This window comes from Nannospalax galili, unplaced genomic scaffold (assembly GCF_000622305.1).
Source record: "Nannospalax galili isolate Female #2095 unplaced genomic scaffold, S.galili_v1.0 scaffold598, whole genome shotgun sequence".
Taxonomy (NCBI): Eukaryota; Metazoa; Chordata; class Mammalia; order Rodentia; family Spalacidae; genus Nannospalax; species Nannospalax galili.
The window spans coordinates 1,597,065-1,616,885 of NW_008342423.1; the positions used below are offsets into that span (position 1 = coordinate 1,597,065).

General features: G+C 41.9%; 1 protein-coding gene across 3 annotated transcripts in view; it reads right to left on the minus strand.

The window, feature by feature from the left end:
- Positions 1-16,555, minus strand: part of Rubcn (rubicon autophagy regulator) — a 78,621-nt gene extending 62,066 nt beyond the window's left edge. For 2 of the 3 annotated variants that reach the window (XM_008838554.2, XM_008838553.2), the window contains exons 1-2: positions 16,287-16,555; positions 3,111-3,264 (exon numbers count right to left, since the gene is read on the minus strand). In XM_008838554.2, the coding sequence (XP_008836776.1) occupies positions 3,111-3,264; positions 16,287-16,351 (219 nt within the window). In that variant the 5' untranslated portion in view covers positions 16,352-16,555. The remainder of the gene's footprint in view (positions 1-3,110; positions 3,265-16,286) is intronic. The other variant, XM_029566165.1, reaches the window with a different exon arrangement.
- Positions 16,556-19,821: the final 3,266 nt, after the last annotated feature.

The following is a 19,821-nucleotide window of genomic DNA, read 5'->3' on the forward strand; positions in this document are numbered from 1 at the left end:
AGGACTTTGTGAAAAACATGTTTTTCTGCCTCAACCTTGTAAATTTCCTTATCCTGTAAAAACATCTTGCCTATGGTCTGGCTGTGGAATGTGCGGTAAACAGCGGAACTTACCCGCCCAGCTTCTTCCGCCCTCTGCTTCCCTATAAAAGCTTTGTGCAGACGTTCAATAGAGGAGACTTGATCAGAGCACTGTCTTGTCTCCATTCTCTGTGTCTCTTGCCCCATTCAATCCCCACTCCTCACTCCAGGTACCCCGTTGAAAGTCCCGCGGCCGGGGGGAAGGGAAGGGAAGAAGGGAAGGGAAGAAGGGAAGGGAAGGGAAGGGAAGGGAAGGGGAAAGGAAAGGAAAGGAAAAAGGAAAGGAAAGGAAAAGAGAGAGAGAGATGGAGAGAGAGAGAGAGAGAGCACAAGCCAGCATGGTGGCACATACTTTAATCTCAGTGAGTTCTAGGCCAGCCTGGTCTATATAGCAAGTTCCAGACTAGCTGGAACTATAGGGAGAACATGTCTCACTGTCTCAAAAAAAAAGGTCAAAAAAAAAAGAAAAGAAAAAAAGAAACAGAGAGAAAAAATAGGGAGTCTTCAGGGAGATGGGAGGAAGAGGAAAAGTTGGATATGATCAAGATATGCTGTATGCAGGGGTTGGAGAGATGGCTCAATGGTTATGGTTAAGCATCAGCTGCTCTTGCAGAGGACCCAGATTTGATTCCCAGCACCCACATGGTAGCTAACAGCCATCTATAAATCCAGTTCCAGGGGATTAATGCCCTCTTCTGACCTCCACGAGCATTGTACAACACAGGTGCACTTACCTATATGCAGGCAATACACTAATATACATAAAATAAAAAAGTAAGTACTTTTTAATATTTTTAAAACTATTTTATTTATTTTTATTTTATGTGTATGCGTGCATTGTCTGCATGTAGGTAAATGCACCCGTGTTGTGCAATGACTGTGGAGGTCAGAAGAGGCTGTTGGATCCTCTAGGACTGGAGTTATGGACAGTTGTTAGCTGCCATGTGGGTGCTGGGATTCGAACCTGGTTTTTCTGCAAGAACAACCAGTGTTCTTAACGGCTGAGCCATCTCTCCAGCCCCTAAATATTTTTTAAAAATAAAAATAAAAAGTGAAAAAGATATATTGAATACATGTATCAAATTGTCAAAAAATAAGATATATTCTCTTTTAATACTTTAGTTTTTTATTTTTTATGTATGAGTGTATTGCCTGCATGTATGTAACTGCACCCATGTCATGCAATACCTGTGGCAGTCAGAAGAGGGCACTGAATTCTCTGGAACTGAAGGAAATTACAGAAGGATGTTGGCCATTGTGTGGGTGCTGGGGATCGAACCTGGGCCTTCTGCAAGAGCAGCCAGTGCTCTTAGCCCCTGAACCATCTCTCCAGCCCAGAATAAATAAAATATACTCTTAAAATAAACAAAAAATAAAAAAGTAACAACAACAACAAAAAGGTGAGACCATTGCTGCTCAATGTTTCTTTCACTTGTCTCCACATCCTCAGAACCTGGCTTTTTTTTTTAAATGTGGAACTGTGGGTCTGGAGGACAGAATGCAGGTCTTCATGCTTGCACAGCTATCACTCAGCCCCCTTGAGGTTTAATTTTTTTTTTCTGGTCTTTTTGAGACAGGGTCTCCCTATAGCCCCAGCTGGCCTGGAACTCACTATGTAGACCAGGCTGGCCTCGAACTCACAGAGCTCTTCCTGCCTCTACTGGGATTAAAGGCATGGCCACCATGTCTGGCCCCTTGAGGTTTAATTTTTAAGTGGAGGATACTAAACCCAAATAACTGACAATTTTATCTAGAACAAGAAACTGTATTTAAAACAATGCAAATGGAGTAAATGTTAAAGATAAAGCAAAACCAATTATTATTGGACTCATTTTCAAAACTCAGTTTATTAGAATGTTGAACAATTTGAAGGAAAATTAAATCAACATTGATAAAGTTTGTACTGAAAATAATCAAAACTTGTTGTGGAAAATCTTGTGACTGATTTTGCCTTTTGCCTTACATACCTATCATGCTGGAATGCATTGCTTCCTGTTTAGAAACTGAAACTTATCATGCCAATGGGGCATCTGGCCCACTAGATTATAATAGGATACTAGTCTGCCATGCTAAAAAGGGATCCCATATGCTTTGTTATGAGTGGACTATTACCCTTATATAAGCCCGTACTTCCTTGCAATAAAGCAGATGTCACTGAACCTGGTCTCCTGCATCTGAATGCGGCGATGCTGGTGCAGACTCCTCACCAGCCCTGGGGTCTGGACCGGACAACTGATTGGAGGAACTAAGAGAGCAAGAGAGTGGCCATAGCTGGAGGAGAGCAGCCACAGCCGGCGAGCACAAAAACTGTCATTCCTAAACATTAACCAGTTGTCTACAAAGTAATGATTAAAGGATAGTCTAAAAATTTTAAGATTATTGGGGCTGGAGCATTGGCTCAGCAGTTAAGAACACTGACTGTTCTTGCAGAAGACCCAGGTTTGAATCCCAGCACCCACATGGCAGCTAACAACTGCCCATAACTCCATTTCCAGGGGATTCGACAGCCTCTTCTGTCCTCTGCGGGCATTGCACTACATGGGTGCACATACCTACATGCAGGCAATACACACATACACATAAAATAAAAATAATAAATTTTTTTTAATTTAGGATTATTTCTTAGATGTGTCCTTCCCATTAACTACTCACACTAACCTTTCTATCTTTTTACCTCTTGTTTTCAGTAGGCCCTTTCATACTTGCTAGAGTTTTTAAATGTTTTTCAAAAATGAATTCTTGGGGGTTGGCAAGATAGCTAAGTGGTTAAGAGCACATATTATTCTTCTAGAGGACCCAGGTTCAATTCTCAGCACCCATATCAGGTGGTTTGCAATTTATAACTGCCTGTAATTCCAGCTCTGAACATTTCTGCACAACACACACACACACACACAGACCGTGTCTCCTCAGTTCTGCCCTCAACAACTCACAAATCATTGGTCTTCATATCTTCTCTGCCAACCAATTTAATGCAAATATTTATTTCCAAGTGATTCAGTCAATTAGACAAAAAAAAGTTTTACATACCTGGTCATGGATGAGCCCATGATATAGAATGCTCTGCATGTCCCTGCAAAGCCGCTCCAGGCCACCATACTTGGACCAGACATTGGGGCAGTTGGCTGACACCAAACCCTCCACAGTAGTCTTCAAATTACCCAGCAACTGCCAATGCTCCCTCCTGAAATTATACCAATGGTTAATCTTGTATCTGATCCTGATCATACATGTCAAAGAAAAGACTCTCCTCCTACTCCACATTCCAAAATCCCTCTATTAATTGTTCACTTCAATAAAAGACTCAACTTGAGAGGACCAAAGTTGCAAAGAAAACTAAAAAAAAAAAATAAAAAAGGAAAAAAAGCTCTCACATTTACATGGTATGTTACATTGTGGTTCTTTGAGATTTTAGGAGTGCAATCCACTCCTAAATAGATACGCAAAAAAGATTACTCACCCACAATTAGAAATCTTTTACCAAACAAAAGAGAAACAAAATGGGGGTGTGGCTTGTGGCATTAGCCTTTAGTCCTAGCCCTGAAAGGCAGAGGCAGGTGGATCTCTGTGAGTTCAGGGCCAGCCTGGTCTACATAGTGAGTTTCAGGCCAGCTGGGGCTACACGGAGAATACAGGGAGAAATTGTCTCAAAAAGACCAAAAAAAAGAGAGAGAGAGAGAGAAACAAACACACCCCCACAAATTCATTACATTTTCAAGTACTATGTACAGCCTATAAAAAATGGAAGGTGCTTCAAATACACACACACACACCATAACACAAATAGTGGATAAGAATACAAACTGCCTGTAGTTTCTTGTTTTATTTTTTTATTATTTTATGTGCATGTGTGTATTGCCTGCATGTAGGTAAATGCACCCGTGTCGTGCAATGCCTGTGGAGGACAGAAGAGGCTGTCAGATGCCCTGGAACTAGAGTTATGGACAGTTGTTAGCTGCCATATGGGTGATGGGATTCAAACCCTGGTCTTCTGCAAGAACAACCAGTGTTCTTAACCGCTGAGCCATCTCTCCAGGCCATTTTCTTTTTTTTATATTTATATTTAATTATGTGTCTGTGTGTGTATTTGTGCATGTGAATTCAATTGCCTGTGGAGGCCAGAAGAGGGGGTGGATCTCTTGGAGCTGGAGTTACAGATAGTTGTGAGCCACCTGATGTGGTGCTGGGATCTGAACTTGGGTCCTCTGCAAAAGCAGTATGTGCTCTTAACCACTGAACCATCTTTCCAGCCTCTTTTTTTCTTTTTGAGACAGGGTCTCACATATTCCAAGCTGGCCTTGACCTCACTGTGCAGCTCAGGATGATGTTAAATTTGTGATCTCCTGCTTCTACCTCCCAATGCTGAGATTACAGGTGTGTTTTACTAGCTCTAGTTTTATGTGGTACTAGCAGCAGAACCCATGCTAGGCAAGCACTCAACCAACCGAGCTGTATCCCCAATCTACCCATGACTTTTTTCCCTCCATGATTTTTAAGCTAACGTTAAAGCAAAAATGTTGCTGGGTGTGGTGGCACACACTTTAATTCTAGCACTCAGGAGGCAGATGTATATGGAGCTCTTGTGAGGTCAAAGTCAGCCTGGTCTATATCATGAGTTCCAGGCTAGCCAGTCTCAAAAAAAAAAAGAAAAAAGAAAAAAAAAAGTTTTGTTTGCACTGTCACTTGGGACATGTCCCCAAACCAGTTGGCTATAAATTCATTTTCTGGACTATTTGATGTACTTCAGAGGCAAAGATTGAAAACTGCTGCCCTAGATTGTCTTCAAAGACCCTTCTTAAATCCCTGGTATTTTCTTTGGACAGCTTTTAACCAATAAAGCCTCAAAACTGGGGCACCCACATGACAGTCTATAACTCCAGTTCCAGGGGAATCTAACATCCTCTTCTGACTTACATGGGCATTGCACGACACTGGTGCACTTACATACATGCAGGCAATACACCATACACATAAGATAAAAATAATAAATAAAATATTTTTAAAACCCCTCAAAAATAACTGCAATTGAATGAAGGAGCTGAATGTACTGAACCATGGTGAGGACAGCATGAGGAGATGGCATAGCAGACTCCACCTCTTTGGCCCCCATCGCTCCACTGAATACACTGTCCTTTCCTTTCTTTCCACGGTAGCCATAGGAAACAGTCAGGATTTCTCTAGGAAATTTTAACAAATCTACTTTATAACATGTAAATACAAATAAGGAAATGATCCTGTATTAGAACCATTTCTATCAATAGCAATGCTAATTTTTTGCACATTTTCTAAACAATTTTAGAAAAGTGGGTGAATAAAGGAAAACAAAGTCCACAGATAAAAGTAGTGATACACGTAGGTTAGAAGAATCATCTAGAAAGGCAGGGCCAGGTGGATTGGTCTTTTGCTCTGAAGGTCCTGTGAACAGGATTTATTTGAACTGGAAGATACCACGTTTCCTTAACCTTGTAAAATTAAACATTTCAATCACCAGCTGGGCATAATGGTTCACACCCATAATCCCAGCACTCAGGAGGCTGAGACAGTTCAAGATCAGCCTAGACTACAAAGAGAGTTCCAGGCCAGCAAAGGCTACATTGTGACAACCTGTGTTTTGTTTTGTTTTGTTTTTGAATCAAGTTGTCTGGGCATAGTGTCACACACCTTTAATCCCAGCACTTGGGAGGCAGAGGCAGAGGCGTGGATCTCTGTGAGTTCAAGGCCAGCCTGGTCTGCATAGTAAGTTCCAAGCCAGTTGGAGCTATAGGGAATCCCTGTCTCAAAAAGACTGAAAAAAAAAAAATTAAGTCACCATACTTTTCTTGTTCTGTTCCTACATCTGTCCTGAGAAATAGCTGAAGATATCTAAAATGCCCACAGGACTAAGGCAGTCATTAAAATGCCATTTATTTTTATACTATGAGGATTTGTCATGTCAGAGGCCAACTGACTGCCAATTTTTGCTCACTGACTGCATCTCCTATGCTTTTTCAGAATTAACTCAACTCTTATCTATTTTGACTGACACAGTCTTCACATTCCAACAACCTACAATCAAGTCCTACAGGCCTAATAGCTAGTATGACTCAAAGGGTGACCACATTATCTGTGTTTTGACTCATTGTATCTACCCCTCAACATTAACTGTTAAAGAACAGCAGGGAACAGAAATCAAATACCTTATCATCCTGGGGGCTGCTTTCACAAAGAGCACCAAAATCTTAGAAACTTCAAGCATTCATATCTACTAATAACTTCCTCTGGACGAAGTTAAAGAACATTCATTTCCCATAAGAAAGTGTCCCTAAGATGCCAAAGTTACAAAACATGTGACTCATTCTATGGTGTGTCAGACAGTCTACAGTCCGGGTATGCTCATTTGGAAGTAAACTTTTAAAATTCATTCGCAAAGTAAATGTCTTTGAGAATTCTCTATCCTAACTATAAATTTTATTGCTTGTTTTGTTTTGTTGAGGCACGGTCTTCCTGTAGCCCCAGCTGGCCTGAAACTTATTTATATAGATCAGACTGGTCTCTATCTTAGAGAAATCCAGTCTCTGCCTCCCGAGTTCTTGGATTAGAAGGGTGTGCCACCATGCTCAGCCCATGATATAAATATTTTCAGAGTTGAAATACCAAATTAAATTGAAGCCCATAGAGTGGTTAGGTTTAATCCATTTATGATTGAATCTCAGATAGAAGTAAGCAGATAAAGGGAAAAAAATCAAGTAAGTATCTTTTCTATATACTTGTGTATGTGTGTGTGTGTATGTGTGTGCATGTTTTCATGCATGTACAGGTGCATGTATTTGTGTGGGTATGCATGGAGGCCACAGGACAGCTTCAGAAACTTTGTCTACCACCTTTGAGACAAGATCTCATTGGCCTGTAGCTCACCAATTACATTAGACTGATTGTCTAGCAAGCCCCAGGGATTCTCCTCTTATGCCCTCAACTGCTACCCCTCACTTCCTGCACTGGGATTACAAATGTGTACCACTATGCCTAGCATGTTTATGTGGGTGCAGGGATTGAATTCAGGTCCTTCTGCCTGCAAGGCAAGCAGTTTGCCAACTGAGCTATCTCTTCAGGCCCTACCTTATTTTTTAACAACATTTTTAACAAGCAAGATCAAATTTTGCTAGCCTATACAGTAATAATTATTTAGATAGTATCAGATTGTATTCACATATAACCTTTGTCAGGACAAAGTCAAAGCGTTTGAAAATGTATTAGGCTGAGAGAAGATCTTGGCACAGTCACCTTTGCAAGTATACAGAACAATTTCCCTTGCTTACCTTAAATTAAAATCTTTGGCCAGGCATGGTGGTGAACGCCTGTAGTCCCAGCACTTGGGAGGCAGAGCCAAGTGGATCTCTGTGAGTTCAAGGCCAGCCTGGTCTACATAGTGAGTTCCAGGGCAGCTGGGGCTACAGGGAGACCCTGTCTCAAAAAAACAAACAAAAATACATCTCTGGGGGCTGGAAAGATGGCTCAGCAGTTAAGAGCACTGACTGCTCTTGCAGGGGATCCAGGTTTGATTCCCAGCACCCGCATGATGGCTACGAACCATCCTTAACTCCAGTTCCAGGGGAATCCGAAGCCCTCTTCTGACCTCTGAGGTCCTGCATGACACAGGTGCACTCACATACATGCAGGCAACACACTCATACATGTAAAATAAAAATAATAAATAAAATATTTTTTTAAAAAGTACATCTTTGGGGGCTGGAGAGATGGCTCAGCAGTTAAGAGTACTTCCTGCTCTTCCAGAGAACCCAAAAAGTTCAGTTCCTAGCTCCCACATCAGGCAGCTTCACAACAGCCCATAACTCCAGCTCCAGGGAATCCTATCCCTCTGGCCTCCTCACTCACCCACATGCACGTGCACACGCACATAACTTGAAGTATATCTTTCTAAGTGTGCCCTTCTATGCCAAGGAGGAACTAGGCCATCTAGCAGAAAGACTGATAAAGCTGTCATAAACAGAAAAAAGACAGACAATACATCTCTACCTGAATCTTTTCCTTTTTTCTTTCTCTCTCTCGCTCTCTCTCTTTTTTTTTTTTTTTTTTTTTTTTTGAGACAGGTCTCCCTGTAGCCCCAGCTGGCTTGGAACTCTCTATGCAGACTACAGTAGCCTTAGTCTCACAGAGATCCCCCTGCCTCTGCCTCCCGAGTGCTGGGATTAAAAGCATATGCTACTACACCAAGCTCTAGTTGAATCTTTTTCATCAACTTATAAAAAAGCCAGTCTCAGAATATAGTGCCCTATCTTCTTGTGGGAGGATTTTGTCAATGGTCCTTCTTTAAAGAGGACTAAAAACTACTAATGTGATTCAAGACTATCTGGGGTAAAAGAGTTTTCCTAAATATCAACTCAGTCTTAGCTTGTCAAATGCAATAAGAAGGGACACAGATCAAAAAAAAAAAATTACTTCTTTCAAAAGTAGTATATGAATAGATAACCATAAAAAATAAGCAGAATAGGGACTAGAGAGTTGCCTCAGCAGTTAAGAACACTGAATTCCCTTGCAGAGGACCTGGGTTTGAGTCCCAGCACCCACATGACAGCTAATAACTGTCCTAACTTCAGTTCCAGGGTGTGGTGGTTTGAATGAAAATGTCCCCCATAGGCTCCAAGTGTTTGGACATTTTGTCCCTAGATGATGGCGCTGTTTTGGGAGATTTTAGGTGTGGCTATCCTGGAGGAAGCAGGTCACTGGGGGTGGGCTTACAGAGTTCTTAAGCCTTGCCAGATCTCCAGTTGCTCTTGCTTACTTCCTGTGCCTGCATGATGATGTGAGTGCTTAGCTTCTGCTGCTCCTGATCCAGCCACCTCCAGCCACCTTGCCTCACTGCCATGACAGACCGTAATTCCCCTGGAACCATAAGATCAAATAAACTCTTCCTTCTATAAATTGCTTTGGACAGTGTCGGCATTGCAGCGACATGGAAAGTGACTAATACACAGGGGATCTGACACTCTCTTCTGACCTCCACAGCATTGCACAACATGGATGCACCTACCTATATGCAGGCAATACATTCATATATGTAATAATAAAAATAAAAAATATTGCCAGGTGTGGTGGTGCACGCCTTTAATCCCAGCACTTCGGAGGCAGAGGCAGGTGATCTCTGTGAGTTCAAGGCCAGCCTGGTCTACATAGTGACCAGGCCAGCTGCGGCTACAGGGAAACCCTGTCTCAAAAAGACCAAAAAAATAAAAAAAATTAAAAAGTAGAATACATGATAAATCATAAATATAGTTACTATGCAACTGTAAAACGAGATTCAAGATAAGAAATACATATTGGCAAATTATCAGTCCCCAAACATTCTGTGTGCATGTGTGTATACGTGTATGTATATGTGTGTGTATGTGTGCACGTGTATGTTTGCGTGTGTGGAGACCAGAGGTCAATCTCAGGTACTGCTCTTCAGGAGTCATTCACCTTGTATTTTGGGAGAGGGCCTCCCACTGGGCCCTGGACCTTGTGATTAGTTTAGGCTGGCTGGCTGGTCAACAAGCCCCAGGCATCTGCTTGCCTCTCCATGCCCAGAGCTGGCGTTACAAGTGCACGCTACCACACCTGTTAGGTTGTTTGTTTGCTTTTATTTACATATATATATTTTTTAACATAAGGGTAGAATTCATGTCCTCATGCTTATGCAGCAAGCGCTTTACCAACAGAACTATGTCCCCAGCCCCACATGTTCCTTTTAGAAGCAGAAGGAAAATTCTCTAGCTTTTCAGCATATCCCTTTCACAGCATGCCATTTATCTAAGATGGATATCATTACTGAGATCACAGTTGAAGGTCAGGTTATACCAAGTCAAGTAATGATTTGATGTCTGAAGCAGAGGTAGAGGTATGACAGCCACATGAAATACTAGAAAAAATTGAAAACTTTAATCAAAAAGAATTTCCAAAGCTATGCTATGACAGCATGTTAAAGCGCGCACGTACACACACACACACACACACACACACACACAGACCTTGATGTGTTCTCTGACACTAGCAATTAATAAAGGGTCAGAAATTTGAACCAAGGGGGCTGGAGAGATGGCTCAGCAGTTAAGAGCACTAACTGCTCTTGCAGAGGACCCGGATTCGATTCCTAGCACCCACATGGCGGATGCGATATGTTCTTAACTCCAGTTCCAGGGGAATCTGAAGCCCTCTTCTGACCTCCGCGGCATTGCACGACATGGGTGCACTCACATACATGCAGGCAATACACTCATACACATAAAATTTTTTAAAAATTAAAAAAAATTTTAAACCAAGTTAGCAAAAAAGAAACTGGAGAGTACCATAAAGATTTTTTAAGCACTAAAGTGTCAAAGGGGCTTCTTATGCTGAAGGGATGACCAGGCAAGCCCCTGTGACTTTTAAGGCCAGAAAGTGTTTTCCTAGAAAGAATGGGTTCCTCCTAGAGGCACAGAAAAACACAATTAAGAGAAACAATTACTGGTAGCACTGAGGGAGCAAGAGACTCATGCACTTTATTTGGGTTTAATATTTCTTCTTATCTAGCTATTCTGCTTTTAATTACATAGTATTTAACTTGTAGATTATATGATTAGATATTTATGCTGCCTCTTTTTTGAGACAGGGTCTCCCTGTAGCCCCAAGCTGGCCTGGAACTCACTATGTAGACCAGGCTGCCCTTGAACTCACAGAGATCTGTCTGCCTCTGCCTCCCAAGTGCTGGGGGGATTAAATGCGCACTATCACACCCAGCTTTATGCTGCTTCTTAAAGAAATAATATGCTGCTAGGGAAAAAAAAAACTTTACTGTACAGTTTTTCAGCTCCGAGGTGAAAATTCAGCAGAACCTAACCATTGGCCAGCTCTGTCTCTTAAATGGCAGAATCTTAATACCTAGGAGGAAATAAACAATATCTGCAGGCATGCTTTCTCTAATAGCCATCCATAACTCCAGTTCCAGGGGACCTGAGGAATTTTTCTGGCCTCAATGGGCATTGCATACACATGGTGCACTTATCTACACATACAGGCAAAACACTCATACACACAAAATAAAAACAAAATAAATATTTAAATGATGGGATCATCATACTTTACATCCAGTTATTATGCACTGTCAACCCTTAGCACGATCAAAGTAAAAAGGGAAAGAAGGGGAAATAGGAGATAAAGAGAAATGAATACATGATAAATGAATAGGAAGAAAGGGTATTATAGAAGTGCAGACAAGTCAGGAAGGCCTTCTGAAGAGCCATTTAAAGCATGACTAAATTCTTCCAGCAAATCGGGAAGCCCTGCGAAGTGTGCAAGAAGAGTGAGAATGCTGGGAAAGGTCATGGCCGAATGCCTTGGTTCCGTGACTAGAAGCTTCACAGGGAAGAAGACATGGAACACTAGTGTAAGGAAGTGGACTGTATTCTATTTTCTTTTTTGTTCTTCATTGCTGAATTCTAGATCTTATTCTATATTCTTTTTCTTTAGTACATAGAGCTACATAAGGCCGTTTTCATACAAGAATATAATGTACTATGAGCATTCTCCCTCCCTCATTCCTCTTCCCTTCCCACCCATGAGCATTCTCCTCTCCCCGACTCCTCCCCGCTTCCCATCCCTCCCATGAGCCCCCCAGACAGTTCCACCTCTGCTTTCACACTGTCAGTATATGCATGACTTTATGTATCTATGAAGTGGAGGACCCAAAGTTGAGAGAAAATGTGATAATTGTCTGAGACTGACTTAATTCACTTAATACAATTATCTCCAGTTGTATTCATTTCCCTGTAAACAACATAATTTCACTTTTCATGTGGCTGAAAAAAATTCCACTGTTTGTACACACACACACACACATACACACACAAACAAACACACACAGAGGTACACACAGGCAAGAGGGGAAAACCAGTGAACACCTTTGAGCAAAATACTGTAGTGACTGTCTTTGAAAAAATTCAATTAGTAGCAGTATGGAGACTAGAATTGAAAGACTAAATTCAGACAGGCTGATGAGTTAAGTGGTTACCAAAATAATCTCCACTGTGAGATAATACAAATCTGCAGTGAATGTTTACCAGCCCAGAATTCATGACCTTTTATTTTGAAAAGAGAACACTGACTTTCAACAAGGAAACCACTTTCTACTACTCACTTTGGTCAATGAAGTTCTAAGGTCTTACCCTCCCCTCGGATCCAGTATTTAGTACACAATTTAGGCCCAATTGAGCAGCATATTCCATATCCCGACTGTAAAAAGAACAGAAATCAATCAGCTCCAGAGCCTTTGCTCTTGCTGGAGCTACTGGACAGCATCCTTTTTGTTATTATTGTTGAGACTGCCCAACCTGGAGTTGCTAAGGCTTTCCTGTAGAAAGTCTGATTGACAATGAAACTAACAAACCCAGAAACAGATTAGAGACAGGGGCAAATTCCTGACTCTGAACACCAACATTTAGCAATGCCTAAAAGTAGAAAACTCTGGACTTGTTAGAAATGTATCTGGAAATGGATTAGAAAAAAGAGAAAGAATTCAAAAGAAATACCAGGGATGGAAGGCACAGAACTTAGTGACTGCTTGGATAGGGGAAAAAAGAAGAGAAATATCAAGTTGTACTCTGAGGCTCTGGCTTGGTTAACTGAAGAGAAAAATGCTACAAACTAGGACTGAGGACAGAGGAAGTGAAGATTTTGGTCAAATGAATGTCCAGAGTCACTAAAAAAATACATTATTAAATTCTGATTCAGTATGAGACACTGTACCAAGAAAACTGGGCAGTGCATATAGCTATTTGATAGTTTCAGAAGACAATTTCCAAACTGGCATTTAAGGAAACCTTAGGGAAAGATAAACAGCATGCCAAAGTACTATGGCATTTTGCCAGCAGATAGTCAAGCATATGGAAAACAATTAGGGTACCTACGATGTAAGCACATTCCTCCTAAGGTGAAGTTAAGAGCTGGGTCAACATCCCAATTACCAATGTGCTTAACTTAGATAAAGCAGCCAGGGAGATAGGAAGAACAAAGTATACTATTGCAAACAGTAACCTGTGGATAACATACCTAAGGTATTTCAAGAAAACAGAGACTAGGCAGAAAAAAACAACTCATTGCACCAGGCATTCTGTGACGAACTTGAGCTCATTATTTTGTTGAATTCTTAAAATCTCTCAGCTGGGAAGAATAGGCCTCAATGAGATGGGATTCAGTAACAAGCTAGGATTCAAATGTAGCTTTTGATATGAGAAATGAAGAGAGAGGTTTGAAATTTCACACTCTGGAGCGCTGGCTTGGTTGACTGAGTGGAAAATGCTATTAACTGACATCAAAACAAAACAGCTCTTGGTGGCTTTAAGCTTACACATGTCACTTAATCAACTGCTTTCATTGAAAGGTTTTAATACTTCATGATTAAAAATGAAGCCATTTCATCAAGGAGACCTTCTAAATTGGGTGTTGTAGTGGCCATAAAAAGGTTGTTTTCAGTGACCCAGTCATAATACCTCAATTCTTACACATAAGGCATGCATTTACCAGTGTCTATCTGGAGCTATGGAGGCCATCAGTACCATGAAGCCTCATTAAATACACATTCTGAATTAACCAGCCTCCAACAGAAATCAGTCCTATAACAACAATTTGAGTTGATTTTATGGGGAAAATTCCATGGTTGAAATTGTTTTGATTAAAGCATTCTAGTTAAAAGGCAGATATAAAAGGGGTAATTGACAGGAAAAGATGCCTACAAAGGACTTGTCCTGCTGGCCTAAATGATAGGCACAGAATAGTATAGAATTGAACACTAGTATGTATATTTGTCACTATTATCATATGGGTGGCAGCACAGAGTAGGTTTTAAAAGTGGCTGGATTTGAGTTCCAGTTACACCAGGGATTCCACACATGACCATGGCAAGTTACTTATCCTGTCCATGCCTTTGTTTCCTGATCTATGAAGTGATGATTATTGTAGTACTGACCTCATATGATTGTTAAGATATTAAGCAACATTTGTAACACTCTTGAAACAGTGCCTGGCATATAGTAAATAAGTGCTGGTGAAATAAATAACTAATGCAGCTCCAGCAAAATGGGGAAGAAAACTGAACTTCAGTATCTGACCCAGCCTGCCCCACATGAAGCAGCACAGGAAAACCAAAATAACCCTAAGCTTGTTTGGCATTCACAGGGTACACTTTACATAAACTATTTCAGACATCTGGAGGAAGAATAAATAGTCAAATATACATAAGCAGAAACTGAACAGTGAAAAAGGGAAGTAAGATATTTGGTTTCATTTAGTACACATCATTCAGAGACCTCAGACAAGACTCCAAAGATCTAGTAGTCCGAGCTTTGTTGAGCAGGCCATAGTCATAAAAGTAGAGTCTCTTAATAGCAATGAAATCTTTACTCAAGTACATTTCAATTCTCCACTGAAGAAATTTTAAGGTAAATTATTTTGTTTGTAGTCTTTGGACCTCAGCTTATCCTGAGACCATCATTATATCTAAAATTATGTCTAAATGTCAAGAAAGACTTCCTTAAACCATACCTCTGCGGCAGCTTGGACCTTCCAATCTCTGAAGAGGTTAAGACCTGCTTTTACTGTTTTTCTTGTGGTGCTGGGAATGGAACTGTGAGCCTCCTGCATGCTAGGCAAGTACTCTATTACTGAGCTACACTCCCAAATCTAAGACCCATTATTAATGATGCAAACCCTAAAAAGGAGACATACCTCTACAGAGACCAAATGAACATACAGCCAAGACAGACTTTAAAATCTTACATCTGGGCTGGAGAAATGGCTCAATGGGTAAAGGTGCTTGCCACTAAGTATGAAACCTGAGTTTGATCCCCAGAACCCACCCGGTGAAAGAGGGATCAACTCCTACAAGTTGTACTTTGACCATGTATACATGCACACAATACACAAATAAATGTAATTTTAAAAATTAAAAATTAGTCGGGTAGTCCTAGCACTTGGGAGGCAGAGGCAGGTGGATCTCTGTGAGCTCAAGGCCAACCTGGTCTACATAGTGAGTTCCAGGACAGCTGGGGCTACAGGGAGACCGTGTCTCAAAAAGACAAAAAAAAATTAAAAAATGTCAAACAGGACAGACACGTTACTTGGAAAACTGGTAACTAAAAAATGTTAACATTTATCCTCTTTCCTACACTAACTGTATTTTTGGGTTATCAAATAGCTGTAGCTAATGAGAATCTTTGCAAAGCAATTCTAATTTATGAATAAAAAATTAAAAAATAAGGGGCTGGAGAGATGGCTCAGCAGTTAAGAGCACTGGCTGCTCTTGCAGAGGATCTGGGTTCGATTCCCAGCACCCATGTGGTGGCTAACAACCACAACTCCAGTTCCAGGGGATCCTATGCCCTCTTCTGACCTCCGAAGGCACTGCACGACATGGGTACACTTACACACATGTAGGCAGTACTCTCATGCACATAAAATTTTAAAAAAATTAATTAAAAAATAAAAAATGTAAACCCCATTTCTACAAGGTAAGACTTTCTGACAATAGTTCATATAAATGTGAACTTGCTTAATTTGCATTGTGGGAAAGAAGTGAAAGGTTTGAAGATGAAAAGGCACAGAGGTCTTCTCAGGACAGAGGGATCCCATTGACAAAGGACATGCACAACATTTTTGTTCTCTTCAGCAAGCCCACACCCAGGGCTCTTCCTGGCTTTGCATCCACAGGCCCTGCTCGCCTTCTCGCCCACATTCATCCCTGCCTCACCTTGCTAGGTCAATCATAACCTAAAACCTTTGATCTCAAAATTCTTACATCACCCTCTTAAAACGGGACTGGGTTGCTGTCAAAGGTTTTAAGGCAGGGCACCAACCTTGCCTCCTGTCCTTTATAGACTTTGGCCTATAAAATCTCACTACAGCACTCAGTCCTTTCCTCCCAGACTCTCAGTCCAGTCATCTCTTTCCTAGCAGTCTAGGATCTGCGCTTCGTACTTTTCTGTTCCCCTGCCCTCAAGGAATCCTACCACCCTCCCTCACTAAACCCTTCCCCTCCTTCATCCTTATCCACGCCCTGCCTGTCCCTCCTCTCGGGAAATTCTTCCCAAGTCATCCGCAGCAGTGGTTCTCAGGTCTCCTAGCCAGGCACCTGGTGCTCTCCAGCCCCAAGCCTTCGGCTGCCTGGGACCATCCCCCGACTCGTGACAGCTCGCAGCCCACCTGCTGTCCTCCTGCAGGCGCTCCCCGCCGCCTCCAAGATCCATTCCCGCACCCACGGGCCGCATCCGGGACAAGGCCTCCCCCTTGCTGGAGAGGCTCCGGGCCGCTTCGGCCGCCAGGATGCCCGAGGCACCCTCGGGGCAGAGGAGGCACCCAGGGCAGGTGGGCTCGGAATAACACGCTGCACCCGGGCGGCGTCCGCGCCAATGGCTGCTGTCTCAGCTGTGGTTTCTGCCCCTGCCACCCCCACTTCCGGCTCCAAGAACTACAACTCCCAGCAAACCCTGGGAAGACCTGGCCGCTCCCAGCATGCACAGCCCTACCCGATCCAAAGCTGAGTACGCTGACTTGAGCCCCGAGCTAAAGACCAGTGTGCCCAGTCAGCGAACCAGGATCGAAAGCTCCTGCCAACTACAGTCAGGAATCTGAGGGTGCACGCCTGCCACACTTGTCCCTGAGAATCGGACTCAGTCAGAGGTTAAGCTAGGAAATAAAACTGGTCTAATCCGAATTCGATTTGCTTCTCTTCAGTTCACCCCGATTTAACACTTGGTGTTGGAAATCTCAAGTATTTAAACGAAGCGCTCACAAACTGAAGGGCAGAAGACCAGCAGAAAGGCAAGGCTTTAATGGAAGGTCTTCAGAAGGACTGATGTCAGGGCACGAGTTTTTGTTCTATTTTTAAAGATTTGTGTGTGTGTGTGTGTGTGTGTGTGTGTGTGTGTGTGTATGCAGGTGGAGGTCAGAAGAGGCAATGGGATCCCCCAGAATTGGAGTTACAGGCGGTTGTGAGCCACCATGTGGGTGTTGGGAACTGAACTCAGGATGCCTGCAAGAGCTGCAAGTGTTCTTAACCACTGAACCATCTCTCCCAGACCCCGTTTCATTTTGTAGCACAGGCTGGCCTCAGATTCAGGATTTCTCCCAACCCCCACCTCAGCCTCCTGAGTGTTGAGGTTACAGTCTTAAACCTCCAAAGCCAAGCAGAGCTCTTTTAAAGGTAATTGTTAACTAGAAAAAAATGGGGAAGAAAAAGATGGACAGACCAGCTATGACAGATAAAAGGAAGTGTGCTGGTTTGGGAACTGCTGACACCAGTAAAACTCAGAAAGGAATTGGGGGGAAGAAAGCAAGGAGAGAACACTGACTCCTGAAAGTTATTCTTTGACCTCCACATGTGAACTGTGGAATGCACAGGCAGACCATGTCATGAAATGACACTTAGAGTTGGACTTTTAGCCATAAAACAATGAACATTTCAAGGACATGAAAATCAAGTGATTTGATCAAACCTTACAAAGCTCATTTTGACAATTTGGAGAGGGGATGAAATGGGTATCCCATTGGGTAAGGGTAGAAGAATAGAGGCCAGAAATCCTGAGTCTGTTGGTAATTCAAGAGTGCAGTGAGCCAGCTGCCGGAAACAACAGAGCATGGCAGGAATTCTGAACTGGAAAGTTTCAGCCCATTCCAAAAAGAAAAGTATCTCTCACCTTAGCTGTAACCAAATGTTGTCAAGTGCACATATGGACCTTAGGTTGCTGATTCTGTATTTTTCTTTTTGGGACTTTTTCAGACAGGGTCTCCCTGTAGCCCCAGCTGTCCTGGAACTCACTATGTAGACCAGGCTGGCCTTGAACTCACAGAGATTGGCCTGCCTCTCCTCCTGAGTGCTGGGATTAAAGGCGTGTGCCACCACGCCCGGCTGGTACTGTATTTTTCAAAAAGAGCTAGAATCTGCCTTTTTAAGTACAATTTCTGAATTTTTAAATGTTAGCAACTTTCTTTTTTATTTAAACATTGCACAGGCAAAGAAAAACTTATCTGCAGACTGAAGGTCGTCCCCTGGTTGCTAATTTGCAAGGCTGGACCTAAACTAGAGCAGTGGCTGGAAAAAACAAGGTTAAGATTCTAACGATATTAAGGCAACAAGAAGGACTGGCTATGGCAAGTGAGAATGAGAAAGAGATCAAGGACAACTCCATGAAAAACTAATGACTATTAAAAATAACATGGTTTGCAAGAATTTCCAGTCTTAGTTTGGGGTAGCTCAGTTTGGAGTGCTTGCTTGCCTGGCATGCAAGAAACCCTGGGTCCAGTCCCCAGCACCATATAAACTAGGCATAGTGGTACATACCTGTAATGTCAGCACATGGGAGGTGGAAGCAGGAGGATCAGAAATTCAAGGTACATTCTAGTCAGTTCAAAGCTAGTCAGACTATGTAAGACCCTGTATCAAAAAAAAAATTTTTTTTTTTTAGGGTCTGGAGAGATGGCTCAGCAGTTAAGAGTACTTATTCTTCCAGATGACCTAAGTTCCCAGTACCCATATCAGGCAGCTCACAACAGCCTGTAACTCCAGCTCCAGGGGATCTTCTGGCCTCCTCAGGTACCCAAACATACATGCACACAGACACACAACATACACATAAATAAAACAATAAAATAAATATTTAAAAAGTAATTCTCTGGGGCTGGAGAGATGGATCAGCAGTTAAGAACATGTGTTGCTTGGGTTGGGTTCCCAGCACTCACATGGCAGCTAACAACCATCTGTAACTCCAGTTCCAGGGGATCCAGTGCCCTCTTCTGGCCCCGAGAGCATTTCATGCATATGGTATACTTACATGTGGTACATGGTATACTTACACATAAAATAAAAATGGTAAATAAAATATTTTTTAAAATAATTTTCAGCCGGGCATGGTGGCACACGCCTTTAATCCCAGCACTCAAGAGGCAGAGGCAGGTGGATGTCTGTGAATTCAAGGCCAGCCTGGTCTACATAGTGCGTTCCAGGACAGCTGGGGCTACAGGTAGACCCTTTCTCAAAAAAACCAAAAAAAAAAAAAAAAGGGACAGTAGCAGTCATTTAGCTTCACTACCTTCTGTTCCATTTCTACAAATGCTTGAAATTCACTTTTTTTTTGAGACAAGGTCTCACTGTGTATCCCTGGTTGGCCTGGAACTTACTATGTAGACCAGGCTGACCTTGAACTCAGAGATCCATCTGCCTCGGTCTCCTGAGTGATTAAAGGCACCTGCCACCACTCACTTTCCTCAAGATTCTTTATCTTATCATCCAAGAACTTTAGGATTTAAACTTTAAATTCCCCCAAAGGTAACACTCTAAATTGCTTTAAGAATAATTTGGTAGTCTACATGTATATTTTTGGTAATCTGAAAGTTTATTCATCTATTATTTTGTTCTAAAATGGATTGGAGGCCATAATTGAACACTTTATCATATTTTATTATTTCTAAAGCCCTTATATATGACTCCATTGTTTCCCTTCTTAGTTTCTTTGCATTTATCTGTTCCTTTAAAGTTTATTTTAAAATGTTTGTTAGCTAGGCAAGTTTAAAATGTTTGTTAGCTAGACATATGTTTTTAATCCCAACACTTGGGAGATAAAGGCAGTAGGATCAAGAGTTAACGGTCATTCTTGGATACATAGTGAGTTCAAAGCTAGCCTGGGCTACATGGAGACCCTGCCTCAAAAAAATAAAAACAAAACAAAACCAAAATCCTAAA